The 27,689-nt window shown below is 46.8% G+C and overlaps 1 protein-coding gene across 6 annotated transcripts in view; it reads right to left on the reverse strand.

The window, feature by feature from the left end:
* The window catches only part of TTC7B (tetratricopeptide repeat domain 7B), a 244,048-nt gene that overhangs the window by 55,556 nt on the left and 160,803 nt on the right, over positions 1-27,689 (reverse strand). For all 6 annotated transcript variants that reach the window (XM_082733934.1, XM_082733932.1, XM_082733930.1 and 3 more), the window contains 2 exons: positions 9,424-9,540; positions 2,493-2,590 (listed from right to left, as the gene is read on the reverse strand). In XM_082733934.1, the coding sequence (XP_082590060.1) occupies positions 2,493-2,590; positions 9,424-9,540 (215 nt within the window). The remainder of the gene's footprint in view (positions 1-2,492; positions 2,591-9,423; positions 9,541-27,689) is intronic.

The raw sequence follows: 27,689 nt of genomic DNA on the forward strand, positions 1-27,689 counted from the left end.
CTGCAGGTGGCTATGGAAGGGTCTTCGGGACGTGTGTGAACTGAAAAGTGCCAGGTGCTCGATGGCACAGCTACACAGCATTATGCTAATTCTGACGTAGGGGAACATGGGAAATCTTATCTATGATTGTTTGCGTGAAGAAAACACTGGAAGGGCAACCACAACGTTAATAAAAATGGTCACCTTCGGGGAAAAACAAGACGAGGGTGTAGGGATGGGAGCAAAACTTCTCTGTGGCACCTTGTGAATCAGAACTTAGACTCTGCGGGATGTTCCCCAGTCAGGCCATCCGGAGGCGTACGAGTGAGAGTGCGCCGGCTGAACTACAGGAAACTGGGCTCTAGGAATCAAGATGGAGGCACGCTTTCTGTTTTTAGATGCGTCTTCCTCATTTTTGTCTCTTTGATTTCAATCGTCATTTCAGAATGTTCTACCCTCATTTATAACCAGTTGGCAGTGATAAGCCCTCCTAATGTGGCCTTCCCCATTTCTAATTCCCTGGCCTCCTGGGTAAGTAGGGAGTGGTGTGTAAACCAGTAATTGCGGGCTCTGAGGGCAGGACCGGTAAAAGACGATTCCTACAGGAATCGTCTTGCAGGGATCCTACAACAACAGTCAAATGGCCAGTGACCAGGCCTGGAGGCGGTGCCGTGGTCCTGTTGTCCTAGGGCGTCTGTGTCAGCGCCCCACTCCAACACCCTGGGCTTCCAGCGGGAGGGACGGAGCAGAGACCCCAACCCCACTAGGGATCAGGGTGCGGCAACGCCCTCACTGCGCCCCACCCTGTACACACCTCATCTGGACCCTCCCGCATCTCAGAAGGTCTAACCTGCCCGGGGACACTCCTGAAGTCTCCAGGGGAAATGTCCCACGGGGCAAAGGGGAGAACAAATAACAAGGGCCTCTCCTCTGTTCTGCCACAATCTGTATTCGGTGCGATGCGGCATTCGAGTCTTGGGACTGCAGGGGAAATTAAGGTCCAGGCCAGCTGGAAGGAAAGGGGTCTGAATTTAGTAGGACTGTCCTCACAGGATCCTGAGGAGGGGGCAGAAGGGGGGAGACGGCCCCGGGCAGGCGCGGCAGCTGTTCTGAATCAGCCAAAATTGCTGCTGGTGCCTTAGTGAGCTTCACCTCCTTCTCCCTCCAACTGTGTCCCAGCCTCACCCCGCAGTGGCTAGAGCCTATGGCCCTGTCCTCCCTTTCCAGCAACGAGGGGGTTCCATCGCATCTCTAGGAGGACTGCTGTGATATGCAAAGTCAGAGGCTCCCCACCAGGACTGCTGGTCCATGAAGGACCAGCGGCTGGGATGGTAGGGGGCAGGTCACTGCAGCGGCTGAGTTTCTTTGTGGCTTTGTCAGTCTGCAATTTGAGCAGTGGCCTCCAGCCCTGTTCACCTGCACTGATCTGCAATTCGTGGCATCCAAGACCCAACACTCTCTTGAGTTGGGAGCCCCCGGGGCCCTGGGATCAGACTTCTCAAGCTGACCTTAACTTTGGTCAGAGGGAGCCTAGCAAAGGAATGAAGTCTGCAGGCAGCTGTGGGCATGGGCTCGGCGAGGAGCACAGCTGGCTTCTAGAGGTGGTCTCTCTCCCATCCTGCCAGGGCCAAGATTTTTCCGGAGACAGCTGTGCATACCCGAGGGCTGCTCTCTGGCTTTCTCTGGAAGGACTTGGGCAGGGGCTGGGGACTGTCACAAGGTCAGGAGAGGGACCTGGCAGCTCCCTTCATGAAGCCAGCCAGAAAAGAGGAGGCACATGCGGTTGGAGAGCAAGCCTTATACAGGCCCTCTGTGGGGGGGGGGGGCATGGGGGGCTGAAGAAGCAACAGCACCAGCTTTCTTTCAAATCACGCTCTGGAACTACCTTTGAGGCCTGAAGCAGAGGGGAACTTCTTTCCAAATAGCCACGGAACAGTCGGTAGAACTATTAGAATTACTTGTCTGGAGTTTTGAAAACGACAGAGGCGTATTTACTCCTCTGTCCTCAGGCAAATGTGGAAGCGCAAATGACAAGGTTGTACACATGTGCTCAGGGGACCCGAGAATCAGAAGCTCAGGACCCACCTGGGTCCCTAAGGGACATTTTTGCTGGGGGCGGGGTGGGGGGGGGATGTTCCTATGTTCAACTGATTAAAAATCAAAATCTAAGATCTGAAACTTAAAGAGAAAGGGAGAAACCGAAAAGCAGAGGGGAAGCTTCATGGGGATGTGAAAAATCTAATTTTAGTCTTGAATTTGAGGCTTTGAGAGCATGGGGTAAAACAGATCTCAAAAGAACTGTGCCAGCCAGGCACCAGCGTATCCCTCACTGTGAACACACACTTGGAAAGACACTTGGAGAAAACGTGCCTCAACTGAGTTTAACCTCTTAGCGTAAGGAACATTTTCGAGCCCCGGCCCTGGCCGTCTTTGTCCCACGCCACTCGCCACTCGGGGCCAGGCTCCACGCGCTCGCGGACACCGCTCCGTCCCCTCTGGTCTGTTATTCTCACCTGTCTCGGGATCGCTGAAGTCTGGCAAAGTAATTGTGTTAAGCTGTCGTCTGTCAGCAATGGTTCTATCTAAGAGGCTGCTCCCACGTCCAGAATCACTGCAAAACACAGCTACAGAGGTCAGTCATGGGAAAGGGGGCAGAGGGAGAGACACAGAATCAACCATCACCGACCCCTGATGTGCAGTAACAACTTGTGTGCGTTTGGGATGCTCCTTAGCCCCTCTCCGTTGCCTACCAGGCATCCTGTGTCCTGGCTCAGCCGGGACTGGGATCCCTTTCCATGTTCACTGTCACAAACACGCTTAAACCACACCCACAGACCCTTGCTAATTTTAGCCTCTTTGGTGTCATTATAAGATACAAAACTGAAAACCTGAAGCCAGGTTCTCTGTCCGCCCTCTAACGGGGAACTGACTGGCCTTCTGTGTAGGAAGTCTTGGAACGCATCAAGCCCATAAACATACCTCCCCTGAACTGTCTTACAAATCAACGGTCTACAGCTGGAGCCCTCCCTGCCCAGGGAAGACACCCAGGGCATTTCTAGAAGACCCTTATGTCAAGGCCTCTCCCCAGACCAAATGCATCAGTATTTCTGGCGAGGTCCCCGTTTTGCTGAGCTTCCCAGATGGTTCCAATGTGTAGCTAGATTTGAGAACAACCCCTGGCTCCTACTTTTCAAAGGGCAATCACAGCCGTGGCCTATCTAATAGTCACGAGATCACACAGGGAGCTGCTGGTCACTGGAGGAGCTGGGGATGTACCAGCCCACGCCCACATCTGACTCGTGCATTGATGGGAAGCCAGAGAATGTTGGGCCTTGCAAACACACAGCACATACAGCAGGCTTCGGGCACCAGCTCCCAGGCCGGCAGCTTCCTGCCCTGAATCCCCCCTCCCCAGCCCCACTACAGAGCAGGCTTGGCACCATTTGTTTGGGTAGTCACATGGGAGACCACCTTGGGCCCCAGTGGAATGAAACACAGGGGACCTTCGCTCCTACAGACTCTGGTGTTGTTTTGTTCTGAGAAGCGTGCAAGCAAAAACAGTTACATTCTTCTTTTTTCTTCTATCATGATATTCCATCCAAGAAGCTCTGAAAAGCAGCACATCTGTCTCATGAGGTTTGAGTCCATAATGCTTTTCTTTGAAGCTCTTTTGTTTTGTCAATCGGGGGGCTCTAGGCATGGTATTTTTTTGTTTTTGTTTTTTGTTTTTTTTTTGTTAAGAAGTTCAAATTCTATAATAAAGGGACACAATTTCCTTCCTGTATGCAGCTGTTGCTAAAAGCAGTACAAACAAGATTTGGTATGAAACTTAATATGGCTCACAGGCTGTAATTTCCACGTCCAGTGATGTAGTTAGAGAAATCCACAGGAAACAGACGGAAACTTGCTTCAGTACAGACTATCTGCCAGCCTATACTTATTACATCTTTGGAGACACAGTTTTTGGAAACTGTCCTATTAATTATTTCCACAACTGCGAAACAGTAACTGTCTCTGAGCAGAAGACAACATAAAAGTAGCTACAAATATTCATGAATCACATTACTGACTGAATATTTCTCACACTGGTCTGTTCATGTATATATTTTTATTGTAATTATTAGAAAAATATTACCAAGAGTTATGATCCGAATACTCTTAACGGCTCCCTGCCTCAGAGATTTTCAGAAGATGTCATCGCAAAATATAGTGATTTTTTGCATCGTCTTGGGGATTCTAGGGCACATGGTAAGGTGGTAGGCATTGCAGGAAAAGGATTTGCCTGGGTTTTTGATGGGTTTGCTTTGGCCATAACCCTCCGGGCTGACCCATCTCACCAAGTCTCATTGCCCAGGATTAGCGGCCACGTGTTCTGCTGGGTCCTGGAAGCTGGCCAGGGCTCTGGGATCTTATCTTCTGTCTGTTTTAACAAGTAGGTCACTCCGGTCCTAGTCTCCCTGTGCCTCAGTGTTTTCCCTGTCAGATGAAGGTAAGGATTGTTTTCCTACACACAGCGGTGTGAGCCTGAACTGAGGTCATATGGACAGAACATTCAGAAGATGTCATCGTAAATACATATACCTCCAAACACACACCCGAGGTGAATGTGGCTGGCCACTTTCCGAAGACCACTTATTCCCAGCCCTCTAGTGCAATGGTAGGTGTGGGGAAGCTGAGTTAAGGGCCTCCTGCTCTGAATGTTAGAAACTGCTGCTAAAACCCAAATCCTCTCTCACTCTGGCCAGTCTCGCTCACGAAAGTCTTCCTCTCTCCCTGTGGGACCCTGCTTGGGCCCTTGGCAGGGACCACCCACTCCCGCCTCACTGCCCAGGGACCTCCCCTCTTCTGTGCTTGGCCCAGAGGCTGCCAGGAGCGCCTCCTGAGGAGGACGGCAGGAAGGGAAGGAAAACAATTCCCAGTCAGTGGTACTAAGGTTTAGGGGGAGGGCACTGGCAGGAGCCCCAAATCCATGGTATGGAAGCTGTACATACTCCCACAGGTAGACTCGCGCATGCGGGGGACTTCTGTTCGCCGTCAGGACTGAACATTCAGAGTACAGTCCTGTGGCGGTCCTGTCAAGTTATACTGGAAACGGGGAGCTTCTCTTGGAAATCTTCCACCTTCCACAGCCCGCAAAGGCTGTTAAACACAAGAGGCAAGCTGGTGGTGGGCTTGGGGTGAGGGCCCGGGGCTCTCTGCAGCAACCCCGGGCTCCTACCTGCTTCTGAACTAGCGCCCGCAAGCATTTACTGGATGGAAGACAGAGGCCTGGGATGAGAGGCCAGAGCGGGGCAGGTGGGAGAGGAGGAAATGCCTGTTTTTCTCCAGGCCCCTCATCGCTGATTAACAAGAGTCCAGGCAAGGTCCCAAGACCCCGGACCCTCAATTCTCATCAGTAAAATGGGTTGTGAAGGAATGTGACTTGGCCTGCTCTATGGGGCCGCTTGGAAGATGGAAGGAGAGCACGCTTTGTAAAAAGAAAATCTTCCCCAAACACGGGTGACTATTCGGTACCAGATGGGGTTTCCAGCTTCCAACTTGAGGTTACAGTAAAGAAAGCATATATATCCTATCTCAATCACTTACTTACAGAGCACTTTAAGTTTTTATTTGTTAAAAAAAAAATTTATTTGTAAATTAAAAAAATTTATTTGTAAAAAAATATTTATTTATATATACATACATATGTATATATATAAATAATAATAATGTATATATATAAATAATAATAATTATTATTATCTTTTTACAAATAAAAACTTAAAGTGCTCTGTAAGTAAGTGACTGAGATAGGACTGGGGAAGAAAACCTTGTCTTCCGATCACATGGCTCCTCCCTTGTCTTCCGATCACATGGCTCCTGGATGGAGATGGTCCACGTGGCTGGGGCGAGGAGGATGGGAAAGAAGTGGGGAACAACAGAAAACAAAAATAAAGGGAAAGAAGTTGGTTGCTGACTGGGAGACGTGGCGCGCGTGGCGCCTCTGATGTCAGCGCAGACCTGGGCCTGAATCCGAGCTCTAGTGCTTCTTTAATTGGGAAAATTTAGGCAATGTATTCGGCCTTGCTTATTTTCTATAAAATGGAAAGAAGAGTTGCGGTCTCGAGAGGCTGATGTAGGGACTGGAGGTAAGGCCCACACGGATGGCCCAGGGAAGGGGGCTGCCCTCCCCAGCTGAAACGCTGACTGTCCGTTCTGGGAGGCGGCCGGAACCTTCCAGTGAGGCCCTGGTCCCCAGTCACGCTGTTCTGAGCAGCTGAGCCAACGGGCACGAGAACTGAAGGGACGGGCTCTTCTACTGAGAGAGGAGACGAAACACGAGACAGCTTTCTCTCTTAAAGGCAAGTCAAACTGCAGACCCAGCAAATAAATCCAGGCTTCTGAAATGACACACACCTTGCCAAGTGTACACTCGAGAGAATGCCACCCACCACTCCGCTCGCAGCAAGAGCTGCATTCCCAGCCTGCAGGTGGAACGCTCTCTGCGAGTCGTCTAAGGCTCGGTTCAGCGACTAGCTCAGTGGGATCTTCCTTCAAGCAAAAATCAAGACGGAACGAGTTGCAGGGGACACCGAAAGCTCGGCCTCTTCTCCACGTGGCCGGTTACTGCTCAGATCTCCCTCTGTGCCTCATCATCTCACCGCGGTGGAGGCCTGTGCCAGTCCAGGGTGGAGCGGGGAGGGGGTGGGCGATTAGAGAGCCCTGGCAGGGGAAGCAGAAACCTACCAGGATGCTCTCTGCCCAGTTTTTGTTGCCTTTTTTTTTTTTTTTTTTTTAAAAGCAGGGATGCTTCTCATGCACTTGTTCATGCAATTCTACTCTCTTCTAGAACCCTGCGTGACCTGATCATGAACTTGACGCTGCTGGACCCAGAGTTGGCCTTATCTGGAGAACGAGGAAGTATGCCGTCCTTTGTCCAGAGGCAGCCTTCCCCTCTTTATGCTTCATTCTTCTGCCAGAGTCTAACCTGACCATACTGGGGAGGATGTCTAGATTTACGCAATGGTAAGGCCTACAGGAGAAACATTTATTTATATCCCAGAGAAAATAAATAAAGTTTAAAAAAAAAAATCAGGAAGCTCCTTAATAAGGGGCTGCGCAATTACCACCCCCTCCCCTTCCCCCAAGGCTTTGGGAGTCCCTGGAGGGAGCAGTTTTGCAAACCGGTGATGGGTCCTCCCCCGTCCACCCCCACACCCCCTCCAGACTCTGTGCCCGGAGCCAGGGTTCTCTGGCCCTGCAGGATCCTTCAGGAAACGGAGGAAGCATGGACACAGCCCAGGCATTTGGTTAAGTATTTTAAAAAAGCTTTCCAATTCTGCTATTTTTTTTTCTCCTCACATCCAATATTCTTGGTTGCTAAGTGGGAGGAAATGTGGGGAGGTGGGAGAGGTGTGGAGAACGGAGGGAAAATTGGCAACATGAAGGCCGATGGGTTTATTTTCTCATTCTGAACGGGGGTACAGGCAAAGGAATGCTCCAGGACGGAAGCAACCAGCCTGGGGAGGATCTCCTGTTAGCGGCGCTTGTGGCCAAGACTTCCCTAAATCCTGCTGCTTCGGAGAGGCTGGGAGTGGGGGGCTTTTTGGGAACATAACATGGGCATTTTCTATTTCTGCTTACAGACTTAGAAAAGTGGAATTCTTTAAAAATTAAAATGATCTTTATTTTCAGAACATATCCGCAAAAGGGAAGAGGCCAGTTTCAGGATTATCTTTTCACCGAGAGGAAGAGGGAGCATGGGGCCATCACGTGCCACGGGCTGAGCTACGAAGGGGGTTCTTGGCTAATTCTCGAGACTCCAGCTTTGCAAGGGGCATGGGGCTGCCTGCTGGGCCTGGGGCCAGACAGCATGAGCTCCCTCCCTTCCCACTGGGCGGCTCACGAGGCCCAGCTGCGGTCACAACTCTGCTGAATGTTAGTTCACAAGGACCCGTCCCCTAACACGGAGGGCCCTGATTTTGAGTATTTTAACGGCTGAAATAAAATCCCACGTGGAACCCCTCCTGCACTCAGCTGCTTCCCTAACGCCCACCCCACCTTTCTTCTCCCCGGGCCTGCATAGCAAAGCCACTAGCCTGTTGCCTCCCCCTGGGGGCGGGGGGGGGGGGCTCTAAGGGGCAAGTGACATCCTTAGTTAGTACACATTTACGACTTGAGTTGAATATTTTTAGCCTCCCGACGTTTAAGAGCCTCCTGTGGGCTGTCCGTACATCTTGCTATGAGCTTAAAAAATGCACCAAGCGTATGAGCTGTTGTCTGAATGCACTTGGATTATTAGGTCCCTTTTCGTTAAATGACTTCCTTCCAAGGGCAGGACACACTTAGTAATTTAAATAGATGCCAGGAAAAACTGCCCAAGACTTGCAAATGGGCACAACAGGTTAGTGGGTGTCTTTCAGTGGTGACTTGGGAGTTGACTAGGGGGCCTTTCCCCAATTAATCGGCTTCAGTCGGGGTGGGGATGTGCCCTTGACTGACTCCAACTGATTAAGGTCATTTTACTGTTCTGCAGGCAAATGAGACAAAATTGATTTCCACCCTGTAAAAAGACAAACCCAAACCATACATTTCATTGTCCTGTAAGAATACTGTTTTTGTTTTTGCATTTCTTTGCAAATTCACTTCAGTAACTCTTTTTTTTTTTTTAATATATTTTATTTATTTATTTGACAGACAGAGATCACAAGTAGGCAGAGAGGCAGGCAGAGAGAGAGGGGGAAGCAGGCTCCCTGCTAAGCAGAGAGCCCAATGCGGGGCTTGATCCCAGGACTCTGGGATCATGACCTGAGCTGAAGGCAGAGGCTTTAACCCACTGAGCCACCCAGGTGCCCCTAGGATATCTATCTTTCCAATTCTTCTCTGAATGAATCTTAACATTTTACTGGTTCCCTCGTTAGCTAATGAGGTAAATAAAACCTCTGATACATGCTCATTTTATATTTGTGTCATGATTTTAATGGTTTGACAATTACATTTTATCTTGCCCATCATGGTGATCTCTCCTCTCCTTGGTAGGACATGGCCTATTGTCTCTGCAGGTCTTTTAAATACTATTCTAAGACCCCCCTACATCTGAAGTAAGTAATTGACTAGTCTATCCATCAATTACCACAAAGATGCTAAGACTTGTCCATGAACTTAAATAAATGGATGGTTGAGAGAAATCAGGTGGAGATCAATGGGGCCTGGGGCCTCATGGGTCACGGCGGCCGCAAGAAGAAAAGCAAGCCCCAGTCTGGGGGCCTCATCAGCCCCTGGGAGAAAAGCCCCTGACAAATGGAGTATGTATGGCTCCACTGCGATTATCTGTTGCTCACGAGGACCTGGAGGTGCACAGGGGGGCAGGGGGCTTGCCTGCCTGCCAAGTGCCCACCTGAGACGGCTCCGGGAGGTGAGGACCCATGCAAAAACCACACAAAACAGGCCTCGCTGGCCTCTTACCTGGGATTGGTTAGGTTGTAGCAGGATTTCCATATTTGTAACATGTGCTTACAAGTGAGGAGCGCCTCATCTGGGCCCCGGCAGAGAGACTCCAACTTCACTTTGGAAAACAGTAGTCTGTGATGGGGAGACAGAGGGAGAAAACAACACAGCTCAAGCCAGAGTCTCGCCAGAACCACCCACATGGCCTGGCCTAGACCTGGAAGGGACGGCACTCAGTCTAGAATGGGGTGGGCAAAGGCTTGATCCGAGGGAAGTGGTGGTAGCAAGGGCAAGGGTTCCAGAACTCCTAGCTGGATACATGGCCTTGTAGACTGAAGGCAAATGCAGGTGCAGTCAACGTGATGATTTGAGATCAACTTAAAAGAATCAGAGTGGCTAATTTTATTGAGAACACGGGGATTTTATTAAGAGCCTGCTTTTTAAAACAAAACCAATTTATTTGTAAAACTTCAAAAATTCATTAAAACCAAATCTTGATTTATTTACAGATTTAGATGGAAGACATGAGTCAGTTGATATAAATGATCTACAAATCCCTTTCCACAAAGATCCTCATCATGTGAAGGTTAACATGTGAGCATCGAAAAGGCACATAAAGAAGGGGGCGTCTGGCTCAAGCTCTCCCCTCAGATCTTCCCAGCCCTGCTACTGAAGGACTAGGACTTCACCAGCTCAATCCACAATCACCAACTCTCTTTTCCCTATTTTTATTACCACCAGTGGCTCTACCCTCTGTCCAGATCTTCTGTGAGATAAGCTTAGACCGTTCTCTCTTTCTCAGCCCCTTGGTTATCCCATTCCTGAATTCTACTTATGCCTTTCTGAAGACTTTAGCTCCCCTGGTCCCTGAGCTCATTAATACTACCCTTGTGAAGCCCCAGCATGAGCCCAGATAACTTCCTGGTGGTTTGCCTATTCCCCCGAGTTGCACAGCTCTAAGAAACCACCTTATGAAGATCTCTAAAAATCAGTTTCAGTCCCAGCTCAAGAAACTACAGCGATTCCTTACTGTTTATAACAATAAGTCAAAATTCCTTACTGAGTCCTCGAAGGGCCCCTGCCCACCAGCCATGCCTGTCTCACCAACTCATTCTGTGCCATACATCCCTTCGGACCCAGTACTCCTACGAGTATAATTGATTGGCCAAAGGCCAGGTTCTTTCCTAACTCTATGAATATACATGCTGTGTCCTCAGTTTTGATCTGTATGAACCCTCTGTTTTCCTAAATTCTTCCTGAATTCTAAGCCCAGCTACAACCCCACCTCCTCAAATAATACCACGCTTACATCTCTGTCTACTCTACTCTCTATCACATTAGCTGGTGTTTGCTGTTAATGATAATACAGAGAAGAAAGAGATGGGAGAAGCTCCTGCCTATTAAAGACCTCCTCTGTGCCACTTCACAACACAACCAAGGTGTGTAAGGACCCTTCTTGGTGGGTGGTATTTATCTCTCTTCCATAATAGAACACCACCCTTTCACTTCCACAGTGCCTAGGATTGTGCTGTAAGGCTTGGGGGGGCCCAAGATCCACATTTGCTCATTGACTTTCTCTACAAACCACAGAAGACTAAGAAATGCATATCCAGTGATTTAAGTTAGACATAACAAGAGAATTCCTCAACCACGCATGATGTAATGGTCTCAATCGAAGGCATTTTGGAGGAAGTCTCTTTTTTCTCAGTGGGCGATGGAAAGAGGGTGGTCCTAATGCATCACCTCCCAAACTCTGGAATGGGTTCCTACCACCCACTCCCTCCAGATGGAACAGAGGACGCCCAAGGGGCTGCTGGTGGCTCTGGGAGGGCTCAGGACTGCAGCCTCCTCGAGCCTGGGTCTGTGGACACCAGGGATGATGGCAATGGGCCAGGTGAGGGCAAGGATACACCCCTGAGCCACAAGCAGGTGGGCGTAAAGGCTGAGGCTAGACGTGAGACCAGGGCTTGCCTTCTGCTCAAGAACATTTCAGGAAGTGCAAGTTCTCTGAGGGGTTTCTTAGGAGCCAGGTGCTAGCTCCTGCGGAGGTCTTCACCAGTCCAGAAAGTGGTAGGAGCCTTTTTGCATCACAATCTCCCACCAAACGTGGGTCAACTGGGAAGTGTGTTGCAAAGGGAGGAGAAGCTGCCAAAGGGTCACTTTGCAGCATTTGGCAGAGACTTTTTCAGAGACCAGAGACCCTCCTGCCAAGCAATTTTGGCCAAGGGAGATCCCACCTAGGACTGCAGTGATGTTCTCTGGGAGGCACAGCAAACTCTTCTGGCTTAGCCAAGCTTGGAGTTCACTGGCCCCAGGGAGGGGGTGAGGTCATAGGGAAGGCTGCCCTACATGTGGTGGTGTATGGCTCTAACTGTCCAATTGTCCTCTAACTGTACCCCAAGTACAGAATGCCAGAGCTTGTCTCTAAGCCTCAACTTGGGGGAACGGTTGCATGCAAGGCTTCTTGGCTGGAAAAAGAACTTCTAATTAACATGAAATAACAGCTTTCAAACACTTGACTCAGGATATGGAGTTGAAAAGGTGTGGGCTGAATTTCAGAGAACCAGACAGGAAGAACAATAGTAGAACTGCTGAGCACAAATGATGGGAAAGGCACCTGGAAGTGAAGCGGGAGGAACAGCATGACAGAGAGACTGGCAGAGAGAACGAGCTGGAAAACATGGGCAGGGGAGCAAAAGCAAAGCCTGGCAGCTGCTGTCAGGTGCCTCCCAGATGATGGGCAGATTGGGGGGCCCTGACAGGCTGAACCCAGTTTTCTCTTGGATACACAAATAAGAGCAGGAGACAGAGGCACCGCCTCTGGGACACTGCTCCTCCTCGTCGCGTCCTCAAACTTCAATGTGGCTATATGGGCAGAGACCGTCCTGAACACAGGACAAGCGATGCTTGTCTTCGTATTTGCTGAACCCTGTGCACACATTTCAAGACTGTTCGAAAACATCGGGCTGGGCATATGCCACATTAGCACAGAAATGAAGAGAACACAAACAGTGATTGGCACTGGTTTGCTGCAGTTGATGTCCAAAGATATCAGAGATTCAACCTACTGAGGAAACCCAGAGGACAAAACTAGAAGTCATGAAAAAGAGGGCGCCTGGGTGGCTCAGTCGGTGAAGCAACTGCCTTCGGCTCAGGTCGTGATCCCAGGGTCCTGGGATGAGACCCGCGTCAGACTCCCTGCTCTTTGGGGAGCCTGCTTCTCCCTCTCCCTTTGCCCCTCCCTGCCATCCCCGCTCTCTCTCAAATAAATAAATAAAATCTTAAAAAAGAAAAGAAAGAAGTCATGAAAAAGCCTGGGACAAACCAGCATCGTTGACATTCCTGCATGTGGAATGAGCAGGCGGAAGGGACTGCAGGCCCAAACAGTCTACAGGGCAACAGCAGCAGAGACCGGCCATGAATTAAGTAAGGTGTTTCTCTTGGTAAGAAGCCATGTGCTGGAAAAGTGGTCTACTCCTACTCCCTATACCTGGCTCAAAGTTCATCAACCTAACTACAACAGTTTTCGTTCAGAGACTCACTGAAACTTACAGGAAATTAATGAAGACTAGATAGAAGAAGCCTGCTGATGGATGAATCTGACTATGTTACCGATAGCCCAAATCTAGCATCTCACACAATGCTGTTCCTGATCTGGCTCCTGCCCAAATGCTCAGCCTCGGTCTGCTTACTGTCCATCGTGGACATCTCCCACTCTAGCCATGATCGGCTTCTTCCATGTGATTCTCCCTCATGACTCTGGGCCTTTGCACATGCTATTATTCTTTCTGTCTGGAATACCTTTTCCACCCATCTCTGTTTTTCAGGCATCTACTCATCTTCCAGGTCAAATAACTGCTTACCTCCATCCCCCCACCTCAGTAAAGCCAACCTTAGGTACTAGAAGCTAAAGCTCCCAGATGGAAATGCAATTCCAGAAAATACGAAAATAGAGACCTCTCAACCCTGGAATAATAAGAGACAAGCCAGGAAACTTCTGCTTTCAAGACAAGCAAATTAAGAACAACAGCTGCTGCCAGACACTTGAAATATTTAATCGCTGATTCTTATACCAACCCTGCAGGTTAGATCTAGAGTAATTTGCCTAAGTTCACAATGCCAGTCTCTGATAGACCAGAACTACGAACCCAGATCCACTGAACAAGAAACAAGGAAGAGTGACTTAAAATATTCTAACGGCACTCCTGATGTTAACGAAAATAGACAACATTTTCTAATCCATTGCCAAATACGTAAGACCCTATGATAATGCGAAGACCTGCGTTACTGTGTGAATTTAAAGTAGGTATTAAAATATAGTCCCTGGCCCTCAAACAACTTAAGAGTCCAAGCAGAAGAAAAGACCTGGCCACAAACATGAGGCAGGATTCCCGGTTTAGGGACAGATTATGGCCCTGGAACTCGAGCGTGGCCACAGGAAGATGGGGCTGCGCTTTTGGGGGACTGTTGCTAGGATACATCACGTGAACTTCTTCAAAAAATGATCGCATTGGCCTGAGTTTTTTGTGACTTGCCTCTCTCACCCCAAAGTTCAGTGCATGTAAAATTCTAGTCATTTGAAGGATTCAGTTAATCAAGGTTTTACTTTCATTAAACCCAAGGGAAATAATATTTTACCCTATTTTTGGAATTTCTTATGACTCCCAAGATACTTGTTGAAAGAACAGCTGCGTTCGGCTTGGGGTAGAATTTAGAAAGAAGATACACCCCTCAGCAAAGCTCTGGGGTGTGTGGCATTGTGACTTGTCCTTAGGCACCTCAGGGAACATATCAAAGTGGCTTTTTATCAGGGCCTGGTTTGATATCTGATGATCTTCCTCAGGAAGACTTTCCTAACTCCCTGGGAACTGCCCCCAGTGACTTGACACTCATGTCCAGAGGAATAGTCTGGTTTAGTTTCATCCTGCCGGACCCTAGAGCCACTCCGTGAGCTCAATGTAGACCCTCACATCTTCCCACTCAGCTCAAGGTGCTGCATCTACCTCCCATAAGTCCACCCCGCAGAGCCCCTCCCACGGCCAACTGTGACAACCCCACTGTCTGACATCTTCTATGACCCCCAGCCTCGGGCAGAACGCTGTTTCCTTCCTCACCTCAGATCTATAAAATGTCTTTTACAATCTGTTCAAATCCTGTATTTGTATCGTTGAGCACCTATATGTCAATGTACCTGAGAATGCATTCAAATCTGTTCACCCTTTTGTGGATCATTTTCTTATTTACTTATTTATTTTTAAAGTTTTTAAAATTTGAGACAGAGATATATATATAGAGAGAAAGAAAGTGAGAGAGAGAGGACATGAGCCAGGGGAGAGGGAGAGGCAGACTTCCCTCTGAACCGAGAGCCTGACACGGGGCTTGATCCCAGGACCCTGGGATCATGACCTGAGCCAAAGGCAGGTGTTTAAACGACGGAACCACCTAGGCACCCCTTGTCAATCATTTTAAAATTGCCTATTATGCCCTTGAGGCGACAAAGGGGAATCAGACATGGTATCTTCCCTTATGGTCGAGTGTTCTGTACACAGGATACATGATGAACGGATATATGGACAAAATTCTACAGCAGCACAAAAGGAGACTCTGCCGGTGAAGGGGGGGGGGTCATGGAAGACCGCAGAGAAGAAATGGGACCCTCACGGGGTGGGGGGTGCTGGGGAGGGGTCTTTCAGGCGGGCAGATGGACAACATCTCCAGCATCGTCAAGGAGGTGTGAGCAACCACGATATGCCCGGGAGTGGTGTCTGCGATCTGGGCCAGAAGACTGGGACCTGAGATAATGGTAGAAGGGCCAGTCTGCCTGCCTTCCCACCCCTCCCGCCCTCTGTCCCTTCCTTCCTTCCTTTTATTTGTTCTTTTTTTTTGCCAGAGAGGGAGGTGGGGAGAGGCAGAGGGAGAGGAAGAAAGAGGGCATTTTAAGCAGGCTCCACGCCCGACACCGAGCTCAATCTCATAATCCCGAGATCATGACCTGAGCCAAAATCAAGAGTCAGATGCTTAGCCCACAGAGTCACCCAGGGGCCCTAAGGGTAGATATTTCTAAATGCTAAAATTTAATATGCCTTACAAAGCTTTCTGGTGAAGAACTCTCGATGACAGTAAATGAGAAAAGTTTAGAGAAGTACTAAATTAATGATTCCCTCCGACCTTATCTGGCAGCATAAAAAAAAAAAATGTGCTCATTAAGTGCATCAAGGAGGAAACATGCATATTAATACACAAACCCCACACTAATTAGCCGATCTGTAAATGCCGTCTTCAAGGCAGCTGATTCAGAATGAAAATCACGGGAACCTTGAACATTTGGTATTTTGTGCTGGCCTGGGTTGGAATGCTCTTGGGCTCAGCCTGCTCTTTGTTTATCTGCCGAATGTAGGCAGGGACGCCAAACAGCTGTGAAGAAAAGCACGTGGTGTCTGCCCAAGTGAGGCCACGGCCATGGGGACCGTGGGTGCCATCCCCATCTCTCCCTTCCAGGGAGCCTGACCTGGGAGCTGAGGAGGGTCACCTGAAAGAAAGTGCAACTCAGTCACCAGGTGAAAGAAACAGGTCGGGCAGAGGGGGCCGGTGTGGGGGGCACAGGTTTGTTGAAATGGAATTTTAAATTGAGAAGATGGTTGGCAAGCCATAGATCAGAACGGCAGGAGAAATCAAAAGAGACGTGCCAAAAGCATGTGGTGATGAAGGGGAGATAGATGGCAATTTGAAGCCAGATGAGTCAGCTGGGAACCAAGTCTGAAAGGACCCAGAAGGAGGCAGCCCTTTGCTGGTCAGGCAGGGGAAATGTGGCCAAACAGATTGAACCAACCCCTTAGCGTGGAACGAGGGGTTTCTTCCAGGTTTCAGTGTGGCTCTCAAGAAGGAAATCTAACTCAATGTCATTGTCACCAACATTCCTGATGGCCTACTGTGTGCTGGTCTCCGAGCCTCTTCTGGCTGGGGGTCAAAACAATCCAATCCCAGATGGTGTTCCTGGCAAAAAAGCAGCCTCTGATTCTGGGCTGAGTCACTGTTGCTGAAAAGCCATACTGTGCCTGGCCGGGGAGTCCTTGGGGCTGACACAGTTCAGCAGAGTCCCCTCCACCATAAGATTGGACGATGATGCTGGGTTTACAGCTCTGCCCACCCCAGAGCTGCAGCCTCAAACCGTCCTGAGGGTCCTCTGACAGTTGCTGGAAGCGATGGGCAGTAAGGAACCGGTTTACGGCACCGCTCCCACTCGACATCAAATACTGCTCAGGGACTCACTAATGGGGCACATTCAGTAAACATCACCTTAATGAATGGTCCATCTATCAACTGTGATGCAGGAAACAGACAATTTCGTTGACCACTTGGCTTACTTCATTGCTGCACTGACGCACTGTACACTGGCTCATTAGGGGAAAAAATACATAGATTTTTCCAATTAATCCAAAGCTGGACAAGGTCTTGAGCGGTCCCTATAATGCCTCAATACTCAGGAGTGTGGTCTGGGGCTGGCCGCCTCAGTGAGCCCCCAGTGCAAAGCCCCCTGAGACCTGGTGAGCCAGAATCTTCACGTAACATGACTCCGTGTGATCTGTGTGCAAATTTAAGTTCACTCTGGTTCATAACTCTCCATCCAAACCTTCAATATGCTGATTTTTTAGAAGACCTCCAAAGGAAAGAGTTCCCATAACTGTCCCTCCCCTTAAGAAATTCTACCTGTATTTATTTTACTCCAGTAAGAATTCTGGGAGTATTTTATGCTTAAATTCAGTGGGAATTCTGATCAACCACCTCCATTAAGCCCACAAATGGAGGGGGCCTCTACCCATGATCTTGAACGGAACACTTCCATTCCTTCTGGAGAGATTTCCGGGATGGCTTTCTGATGGCTGCCCTAGAACCCGGTCCAGGTCCTCCCTGAGACTGTCCCCAGGGAGGGTCAGTGTGCCAACCCAGGGGGCACATTCACACGGTCACCCACATACAGGGCACCCTGAGTCTTCAGAGCCCTGAGCGGTCATCCACGGCTATTGGGAGTCCTCTTTGAGGACAGAAGACTCCAATGTCTTCCACAATCAGGCAAGTAAACAGGAGCCAAGCTCAAGACGTTCGGGAGCATTTGGAGTCGTGCCCGCCTACCCAAGAGGTAATCAAATCCAAACATTTTTAAAATGTGCGCTGACCTAACAGGACTCAGTGAGCCAATGTCAACGCACAGGCAGCCAGACAGAAACCCCCCAGTTTACAAGCTTTTCAGGAGTCAAATCTGAGTACCTGGTTGTCTTTGTAAAACCCTAAAGCCCACGCCGACTCCGTGCCAGTTTGCCAACACAAGCACCAAAGGGGGTTTTGACAAGTGCGGCTCTTCTCTAGGGTCAAAGCCCTGTCTAGGAACTGACCCCATGGCTTACCCACAAACTTCTGTCTGAGAGTTTTTAACCACTGAGGAAGTTCTAAAATTCTGACCACTTTTAAGATCTCGAGTTGCTCAAGAAGGAGATGCTGCCTAACGAGTGCCGGCCCATCTGGGCGGTTATTCGGCATGTCCCTACATTGGCCTTGCTGTCACCCTGAGTGTCATCTCGGGCCAGGCTTCCAGGTCTGCTGGGTCCTGGAGATGGACCCCACACATATTTAACAAACTCAAGTATCCGGAGCAGGAGCCCTGCTCTCCAGAACTCTGCAGCCCCTCGTCCCCGATGGGGTGGGTGCTGCGGCGGACCGACCCCCGTGTGCGAGAACTTGGCTGTGCCTCTCCGATATCCTAACCCGGCGTCCTCTTCATGACAGGCAGGAGCTCCTGTTAGATCCCCTATCAGTTACATTTCGCTTCTCATTTCAGTCAAAGTGTCAACAATCTGGAATACGCCCCCTTCCTTCTAGCGGTATTTTTAGAACAAACAAACAACTGACATATTTAGCTAAAATAAATCACCTCAAGAAACCCGGGATTGGCTCATTTTTTGCTCCCGGTTCGGCTATGAATCTCAACTTGGACCAGTGACTGAACTAGCACCCAAGCTGGAAATGACGGGGTGAATGAAAACACCCCTGGAATCACATTGCCCGTGTCTCAAGGACCTCCCTCAGTGTCCACGTTTGGCACTTTTGTTGAAGAGAGTCCTTTCACGCGGTGCCATCCACAAAGCAGCCAAGCGTGGACGTGGGCGGTCAGGACTGCTTCTGGAGCGCTGTCTCCCGGGGGCGGGGGAGGGGGATGCCCTGCCCTCTGCTTCACTAAGGAAGCTGGTCAGCAAGTGCCCTTGGCCCCGGAACCATCTAGTAAGCAAACATGTGATCAGGAAATATCTGAATGTAAGTCTTCCCATCAAATGATCTGGATTGACAAACAAAAACCAGTTTATTCTCTCTGAACCACAAAGCCCTTGGTCATTTCCAAAATGGGGGAGGCAGTGAGCCTGAAGTAACACTACTGACTGGCCCCTCCCCAAAGGCCAGACCTTGGGAGCGCTTCCCTGTCTTTAGTTCTGACTCAGTTCCCATGGCCCCGATTTCCCCATACTCTCAGGTCTGAGGATGGGGGCTCAAGTGAAGAAAGGAGACATGTGGGCCTATTTTAGTGGGTGATGGCAGAGCCCAAAAGAATGGGGATCCTTCAAGGGGAAGAGCCCAGAGCCAGATGTGACAAGGGCAGAGGGATTCATCAGGCCCTGTAGGATCGAAATGGCACCCTCCAAAGTCAGGATGGGAGCCAGAAAGGAGGAAACCAGGCAGGGTGTCGGCAAACTGAACCAGCTCTCTGGGACCACAGGTAGACGATGCCTCTCTCTGGGATCTGGAGTCCTTCCACCAGGGAACTGTGGCTGTGAATCCAGCCTGTTGCACATTCCTCACATTCTCTGACTTTACGTCCTGCGTGTTCTTGTGGACTATGCCACGAAGGGTTGGACTTAGTTTTATTTGGCTTTGTTTCAGCAGCACGAAGGAGACCAGAAGCAGGACCCATGTCCCTGGGGGCTGGCGCTTTCATGGAGGGCCCTGCTCTCCAGGGGTGCCAATGGCCACGGTGGCAACCTTTGTTTCCTCTGAGGCCCTTGGTACCTTCCAGAATAACTCCTCACGTGTCACTGTGAGTGGCACGAAGGCGGGAATGCTGCTTTCCTCGGCCTCAGCAGAAAGCGGGGGCTCTCTGACCTTTAACTAGAGAGGTACTCAAAGGACAGTGAATCAGATCATCTGTAGGTGGGCTTATTGATCCCGACCAGCTGTTTCTGGCTCAGGACTCCCAGGAGAGTACGCATGGGATAAATGTGGAGCTTGTCTTCTGTATCTTCTTTCCTCTCAGGTGTTTTTTGTTTTGATTTTAAACAAATAGTAAATACTAAACTTTCATGACCTTAAAATGCAAAAAGACCATTATGAATGCACTGACATTCAATTGTATATCTGGACTGTTGGATGTGTTTTGCAGTTGGCTGGGTGCTTTTACTATGCCCCACATGCAGTAAGCAGAACTCATTATTTTATATAGCAAACTTGGCAAATTACGGTCCAAAATGGACCGTAGAAGAAACACAGGTAGTCATATGCTTAGCTATGAACTAAGGCTCCCAGATGACTTCTCAGGGTCTTCAGTTTCAACCACCTATTGCACAAACATGTACTCATGCTTGCAGCTTGCCGACCATGGGGCTAGGTGCTGGGGACCCAGAGGTTTCAGGAAACACCTTGCATGAATCCTGAAGATGATACTCCATACTCAGAGTGGTTGAATGAGATACTCCGAAGAGCTTGAGATCTTGTAAAGGAAAGCACCAAAATAAATAAACCTTTTGCATGCCACCATTGGGGATAGATGTCTTTGGTGTGGTTGTCCTACCCTGGCCTGTCCCAGCTGCCAGGCCTCCTGAGGAGCTCTCTCCCGTGGCTGATGAGAGGGTGGCAAGTCCTGCTTTTTTCTCCCGCCTATCCTGAAATAACCAAGAAGAGGGGAACTCTCTGGAAGGGAAGCAGGACACTCCCATGAGGACTTCGGACTGGCCGCATGCAAGTGGACTTGGGGAGCAGAGCTTGGGCTGGCACAACTGCCAACCTGGGGACAAGGCCATCCCTCTCCCTGGAGAAGGGAGGGTCTTCTCATAAGCAATTGGGCTTCAAATACATTTCTTTTTCATTTCCTCTTTTCCAGTTCTTCTTCTATCCTTGCCTCAAAAACCCAGTTTTTCAGTTTCTAAGCCATTTTTCATTGCCTTTTTGGTATTCTGTCTCTCTTAACAAGCATGGACATTCACTGAGGGCAAGGACCCAAGGACCCTGGCCAGAGACCCAGGACCTCACAGAAAGATTATCTAAACAGGCTGGCACAGGGGGAGGCTTCTTCCCTGCTCTAGCCAGCCCCTCCCAGAAGAGCGCTGGCTTCATGACCCAGAGCAAGAGACTCCCAGAGCAGACAGGCCCCCAGGCACCTCATCTCAACCTCCCAAGAACACTGGAAACCCTCCCATCACTAAACATGTCGAAAGGGAGAGGTTGGAAAGATGATTTTTTTTTTTTTAACTGTAGTAAAATATACACGACATAAAATTTCTCATTTTAATGTGTCTAGTTCAGTGGCATTAAGTATTTCCACATTGCTGAGCCATCACCACCACCACCCATCTCCAGAATATTCTTCCCCTTGCAAAACTGAGACGCTCCAAACCCATTAAATGATAACTCCCCATTCTCCGCTTCCCCCAGCCCCCGGCAACCCTGCTCTACTTTCTGTCTGTGGGATTCTGACTGCTCTAGGAATCTCATACAAGAGTAACCACACAGAATTTGTCTTTTTGTGACTAGCTTCTTTCACTTAGCTTGATGTCCTCCAGGTTCATCCATGTGGTAGCTTGGGTCAGAATCCCCTTCTTGTTTAAGGCTGAATGATGTGTCACTGTATGTATGTATCACATTTTGTGTATCCATTCATTCATCAATGGGCACGTGCATCAATGGGCACGTGCTTCTACCTTCTTAGCTGATGTGAATAATGCCACTGTGGACATGGGTGTGTGGTATCTATTTGAGTTCCTGCTTTTAATTCTTTTGAGTACTTACCCAGATGTGGAATTGCTGGGTCATATGGTAATTCTATTTTTAATTTTTTGAGGAACTGTCATACTATTTTCCACAGTGGCTGCACCATTTTACATTCTCACCAGCAGAACACAAAGGTTCCAGTTTCTCCACAACCTTGTCAACACTTGCAACTTTCTGTCATGTGTGTGTGCGTGTGTGTGTGAATAACAGCCATCCTAAGGGGTATAAAATGGTATCTCACTGTTTGATTTGCATTTTCCCAATGACTAATGATGCTAAGAATATCTTCATGTGCTTATTTTTAAAAAGATTTTATTTATTTATTTGACGAGATCACAAGTAGGCACAGAGGCTAGCAGAGAGAGAGAGGGAGAGGGAGAAGAGGAAACAGGTTCCCCAGCGAGCAGAGAGCCCGATTCGGGGCTCGATCCCAGGACACTGGGATCATGACCTGAGCCGAAGGCAGAGGCTTTAACCCACTGAGCCACCCAGGCACCCCTCATGTGCTTATTGGCCAGCTGAATATCTACTTTGGAGAGATGTCTACTTTGGAGAAAAGTTACTTTGCCCATTATTTGTTTGGGTTGTTTTTTGTTGTGGCAAATCGCCTTTAAATGTGCTAGTGTACCACTGAACTTGCTCCATCTTGATCCATGGTGTTTTTGAGGGGCTCCCCACTCTCCTTTGCCCAAAGATCCTCTTCTCCAACTTGTATCTGAGAGGCAGGCATCCCTCGGTCGGTAACCTTGCACTCATCCTTCCCAGACACCCTTCAGGTACCCACGGATTACTTCTCTTGAGTTAATGAGAACAACTCTTCTTTGTGGCCCAGCTTTCTACCAAGTGCAGATTTAATGGGTGTGTTCTTCACTGCCTCATTCAGCTCACGCACAACGATAGCCTACAGCACCAGGCCTCTTAGTAATCACTACATCAACACATGACTCGGTATCACATTTCTACTTAAATTGAATGCAAGTAAGACAGAGTGAGAAAGAGGCAGTCTTACTTGCCAAGTAATGATTTTTTTTAAAAATGAGATACATGCTCCACTTGAGTAAAGAATGATCCTAACCATGTTTTCCAGTTTATTGCTAAGATTGACAGGGGAGACAGCAGAAAAATCCTGTTCGTGTGGATTGCTAGCTCTAAGAAAGCACGAACTGTCTTTCTCTTATTTGTGGCAGCATTCCTGATATCTGGCATGGCATGTGGAATGTGGTAGCAACTCCGAGCTTCAGAAGTGGTGGTCAAGAGCACAGATGTTGAGGCCAGACCACTCAGATTCAAATCATGACTCGGTCACTGACCAGGTGGGTAATTTTGGACAAATTAGTTTACAATTCTGTGCCATGATTTTCTTATCTGTAGGTATGATCATATCATCTACTGTGGTTCTCATGACGAGTAAATTAGTTTAAAATCTGTTACTTCCTGGGGCAGCTGGGTGGCTTAGTCGGTTAAGCATTCTCTCTCTCTCTCTCTTTTTTAAAAGATATTTATTTATTTATTTATTTGACACAGAGAGAGAGATTACCAGTAGGCAGAGAGGTAGGCAGAGAGGCAGGCAGAGAGTGCGGGAAGCAGGCTCCCTGTGGAGCAGAGAGCCCGATGCAGGGCTCGATCCCAGGACCCCGAGATCGTGACCCCGGGCCGAAGGCAGAGGCCTAACCCACTGAGCCATCCAGGCACCCCAAGAATCTGACTCTTGATCTCAGTTCAGGTTTTGATCTCAGAGTTGTGAGTTCAAGCTTCGAATTGGGGCCAGCGTGGAACCCACTTAAAAAAATGTGTTAAGTGCTGCTAAGAGTTGTCTATACCAAGGTGGTATATAGATGCTACTGGTTATCGCCGCTAAATGAGTGAATGAATAAATGTTATATATGTTCGCTTCTTTCCATAGTTAGTTCCTGTTGGCATGAAAAGAACTGTGATCACATGACAGGATCTGTTCTCCAGGTGCAAGAGTAGAAAATCATACACAGTAGTGTTTAGAGGAACTGGTGGTCTTCTAGCGAGGTGTTGTAGTATCTCCTCATGTATCAAAGTTATGGGTCAGAAAACATACTGAAAAGAGTCATCAAAACACCTCAGTGGTGCCATTTGGATTTGTATCCTTGAAGGTTCCAAAATACTTTCTTATGATTCATGTCACATTTAACGGTTTAAATTAGAAAGATTAAAATTCAAATCAATTAATAATCTGTAATTAGCAAAGTTGAGTAACCATGATTTGTCTCAGGGCAAGAGACTAAATCCAGCAGCGTCTGTACTTCACGGCCACTGTGAGGCTTGCTGAATCAGAATAAAACATTCCAGTCACACTACGGTTCTCAGATGCCACTGTATATACGATACTATCTGATATATTTTCCCAAGACAAAAAGCAACAAATTATCAGCTCTCATCCCAATATTTTATCTAAAAATGAATCCCCGTGGCAGAGACACAAAGTCTCCAAGGGGTTGATCAAAGCGCTGGCTGACAGACTGCCGTACTGTCCTCAGGAGAGATGACTGTCCCGAATGTCACCTGGCAACCACTTCTACCTTCTTGGGCCAATGAGGAAAAACACTAAGTGAAATGGAGTCATCAATTTGGAAATTTTTGCAAAGCTGCATTTCAAAAGAAGGTATGTCAAGGATCCTCTACCAAGTACAGTAGATAGTGAATCCACCTGAATTTATAAACCCTCTTCAATATAAAAATGTGTTCTTTGTTAGATTTTACTTTGGGGAAAACTTGCAATGCATTAAAGGTATTTCATACACCATCAGCAAGTAATTTCTCATTCCTTTGTTTAGGTATTTAATAGTTAAAGGGTTTTTACAAAAATTGGTTTTCAACAGAAAAAGAAGGCAGATCAGGAGGAACAAAATAAGACAGGACACAGAGAGAAACTGTACACATAAATCCAACCATAGCATTACCTACATTAAATGTGAATGGACTAAACATTGAAGACAAAAGGTAGGAATTATCAGACTAAATAAAAAACAAGACCTGGGGGGGCTCGGTCAGTTAAGCATCTGACCTTGATGTCAGCGTCACAAGTTCAAGTTCAAGCACTGCATTGGGCTCTATGCTAGGTGTGGAGCCTACCCCCCCCCCCCAAAAGCAAACCCCAACTCCATGCTGTTAAGAGAAGTATTTGAAGAAGTAATGGCTGAGAATTTTCTAAAAATGATAAACAATACAAAAAATATCAACCTGCAGCTTAAGATAGCCCAGTGACTCCGACCAAGAAGAAGCCATTCTGAGCTGTTTCACAGTGAGAACATACAGCGCCGGCAAAACGACAATTGGAAGTGGCCAAGGAGAAAAGACAGATGACATTAAAATGATCTAAAATTAAACAAACAGTTGACTTCTCAACCACTACAAGAGGAGCAGGATCATTTGTGCTGTGAGAAAATGTGAGCCTAGAATTATATATCCAGTTGGAAAAGCTCTTTTGAGAGTAAAGCCAATATATTTTCAGAAACAAACTGAAAAAGTGTGCCAGCAACAGACCCTCACTAAAATTTCTAGGATAATCACTAAACAACAACCAAAACAGAATGCTTCTTTTCCAAATCAGTAAGGAAAAACAAAAAAAAAAAAACACATAATAAAAACATCATGAACCTAAAAGAAGAAGGAAGGAAGAGTAGACTATGAAGGAAAGGGCAGGACAAAGAGAAAGCACCAAAGGAGGAGATACTAACACAAATGTACCAGCATTTACAGTAAATGGAAATGAACTAAATGTTCCAGGTAAGACTGTCAGTCTGAGTTAAAAAAAAAAAAACAAACAGCTGTATATAATGAGCACAAGAGTGAATCTAAAACATTAGACTATAAAAAGTTCAAGGTAGGAGAATGAGGAAAGATAGATTAAGCATGCATGTGCAAACACATGCACACACACATGTGGCATATGTGTATCTGTAAATGGACACACAAATGTAGAGAAGTGTTGTGGATGTGTGTGGATCGCATCCAAACGAGATTCTGAGTCAAAATGAATTATGTAACTTATTACATAAAGATAAAGGGTTGAATCTACCAGGAAGACAGCAATTCTAAATTTATATGCACCTAAGAGCACAGCTTTAAACTATATAAAGCAAACATTGCTATGACTATGTGGTGAAATAGGACACTCTACCATCCCAGTGGTAGATTTCAACACATCTCTGCTCAATCATTGACCAATTAAGCAAACAAAAACCATCAGTAAGAATAAAGAAGATCCGAATAGCAGAGTTAATAGCTTAATCTAATAAAATGTATAAAATGTACCCCTAAATGCAGAAAGCATTCTTTTTAAGCACACATGGAGGATTTATAAGATGTGACCATATGCTGGGCCAGAGAACAAGTCTCAATACGTTTCAAGTTCATGTAAGATGACAATCTCTGAACACAATATAGTGAAGTTGTTAAAAGCTCATTAACGACAGATAAGTGGGGGAAAAGACCCCATATATTTGACAATTAGAAAACACAGTTCTAAAATAATGAAGGAGCCAAAGAATAATAATGGAAATTTAAAATAATTTGAATGAAATGATAAAAATTTCAGATACTGAATTTGTGGTCTACAACTAAAGCCGTACTTGGAAAATTATGTCTTAAATATTTATGTCAGAAAATAAGACAAAAAATTAACGAACTAAACACCAAACTTGAGAGATTAAGAAGGAAAACCAGGTAAAACAGAACAAACTCAAAGAAAAAAGTAGAAAGGAAATGTTGGAAATAAGAACAGAAATTCATGAAACAGAAGTAAATATATAGTTGAGACTATAAAGAAGCTGGTTCCTTGAAAAGGTCAACTTAACAGACAAATTTCTGGCAAGGCTATTCAAGAAAATAAAAAAGAAGGCACATTAGGCAATATTAGGAATGAAAAAGACTTAACCGCTGGTGCTGTATGACAATAAATAGATAATTAAAAAACACGAACAGCTCCATGCCAAAAAATTTAAGTTTTAGATCAAATGGACAAACTCTTAAAATATATATGCGTTATATATATTTTAGCTTCTATGTTTTACATAGCTTAAAAAATGAAGCAGAAAACCTGAATATCCTATAATCATTTTTGTAAAAGCATAAGAAGCCTTTCCTTAGAAAAAGAGACCAGCCCCAGATGGTTTTACAGGCAAATTCTAGTGAAACTTATCATTCTAGAAACAGATAATTCCAATCTTACACGAACAATTCTAAAACACACAAAAACGAATCACTCCAACTTATTTTATGAGGCTTGCCCAACCCTGATGCCAAAATCTGACACATATACAGTGAGAAAGGAAAATGGCATGTTATTTCACATATGAACAAATATAAATGTTCCTTAAAAATTAGTAAACTGAATCTACTAAAAAAAGCTAATATGTCATGATCAGGTTGAGCTTATTCCAGGAATGCAAGGTTAATTTAACATTTAAAAATATCAAGTAATAAGGGGGTTCCTGGGTGGCTCAGTGGGTTAAAGCCTCTGCCTTCAGCTCAGGTCATGATCCCGGGGGGTCCTGGGATCGAGCCCCACATTGGGCTCTCTGCTCAGCAGGGAGCCTGATTCCCTTCTTCTCTCTCTGCCTGACTCTCTGCCTACTTGTGATCTCTGTCAGATAAATAAATAAAATCTTTTATTAAAAAAATCAAGTAATATAAAATTCCCAGGTTAAAGGAACAAAACCATATAATCATCTCAACAAATACAGAAGAAGCATTTGATAAAATTCAGTATCACTTCATGACTGAAAAAGATCAACTCTTAGTAAAATCAGGAGTTGAGGGTCCTAGATAGTCTGGTAAGGCCAGTTTTAAAAAGTTGAAGGATTAGAGATAAAGAAACTAAATTTTATTATTTCAGAAGAAAGTCATCTGTATAGGAAGTCCAAACTAACCTACACATAAATTGTTAGAATTAACAAGAGTTTAGCTGAGTTGTTAGGTCAAGAAGAATGTACATAAATCAGCTGCCTTTCTATACACTAGCAACAAGTAGGTAGTAAATTTGATTTAAAAAAAAAAAAGACTGCATACATACAGTGTATCAAATGGAAAACTTTTTGGGTAACTAGGAATAAATCTAGTAAAAAAAAGGGCAAAATATTTATATGAAAAATTGTAAGACTTCATTAAAAAGTATCTTTAAAAACCTAAATAGATATAATGGCCATGGTTTGGAAAACCCACTGTCACAAATATAGAATTCTCTCCAAGCTATTAGATTAAATGTCATCCCAACAGACTTCGTTGCT

The sequence above is a fragment of the Mustela nivalis genome (assembly GCF_964662115.1).
Source record: "Mustela nivalis genome assembly, chromosome: 6".
Taxonomy (NCBI): domain Eukaryota; kingdom Metazoa; phylum Chordata; class Mammalia; order Carnivora; family Mustelidae; genus Mustela; species Mustela nivalis.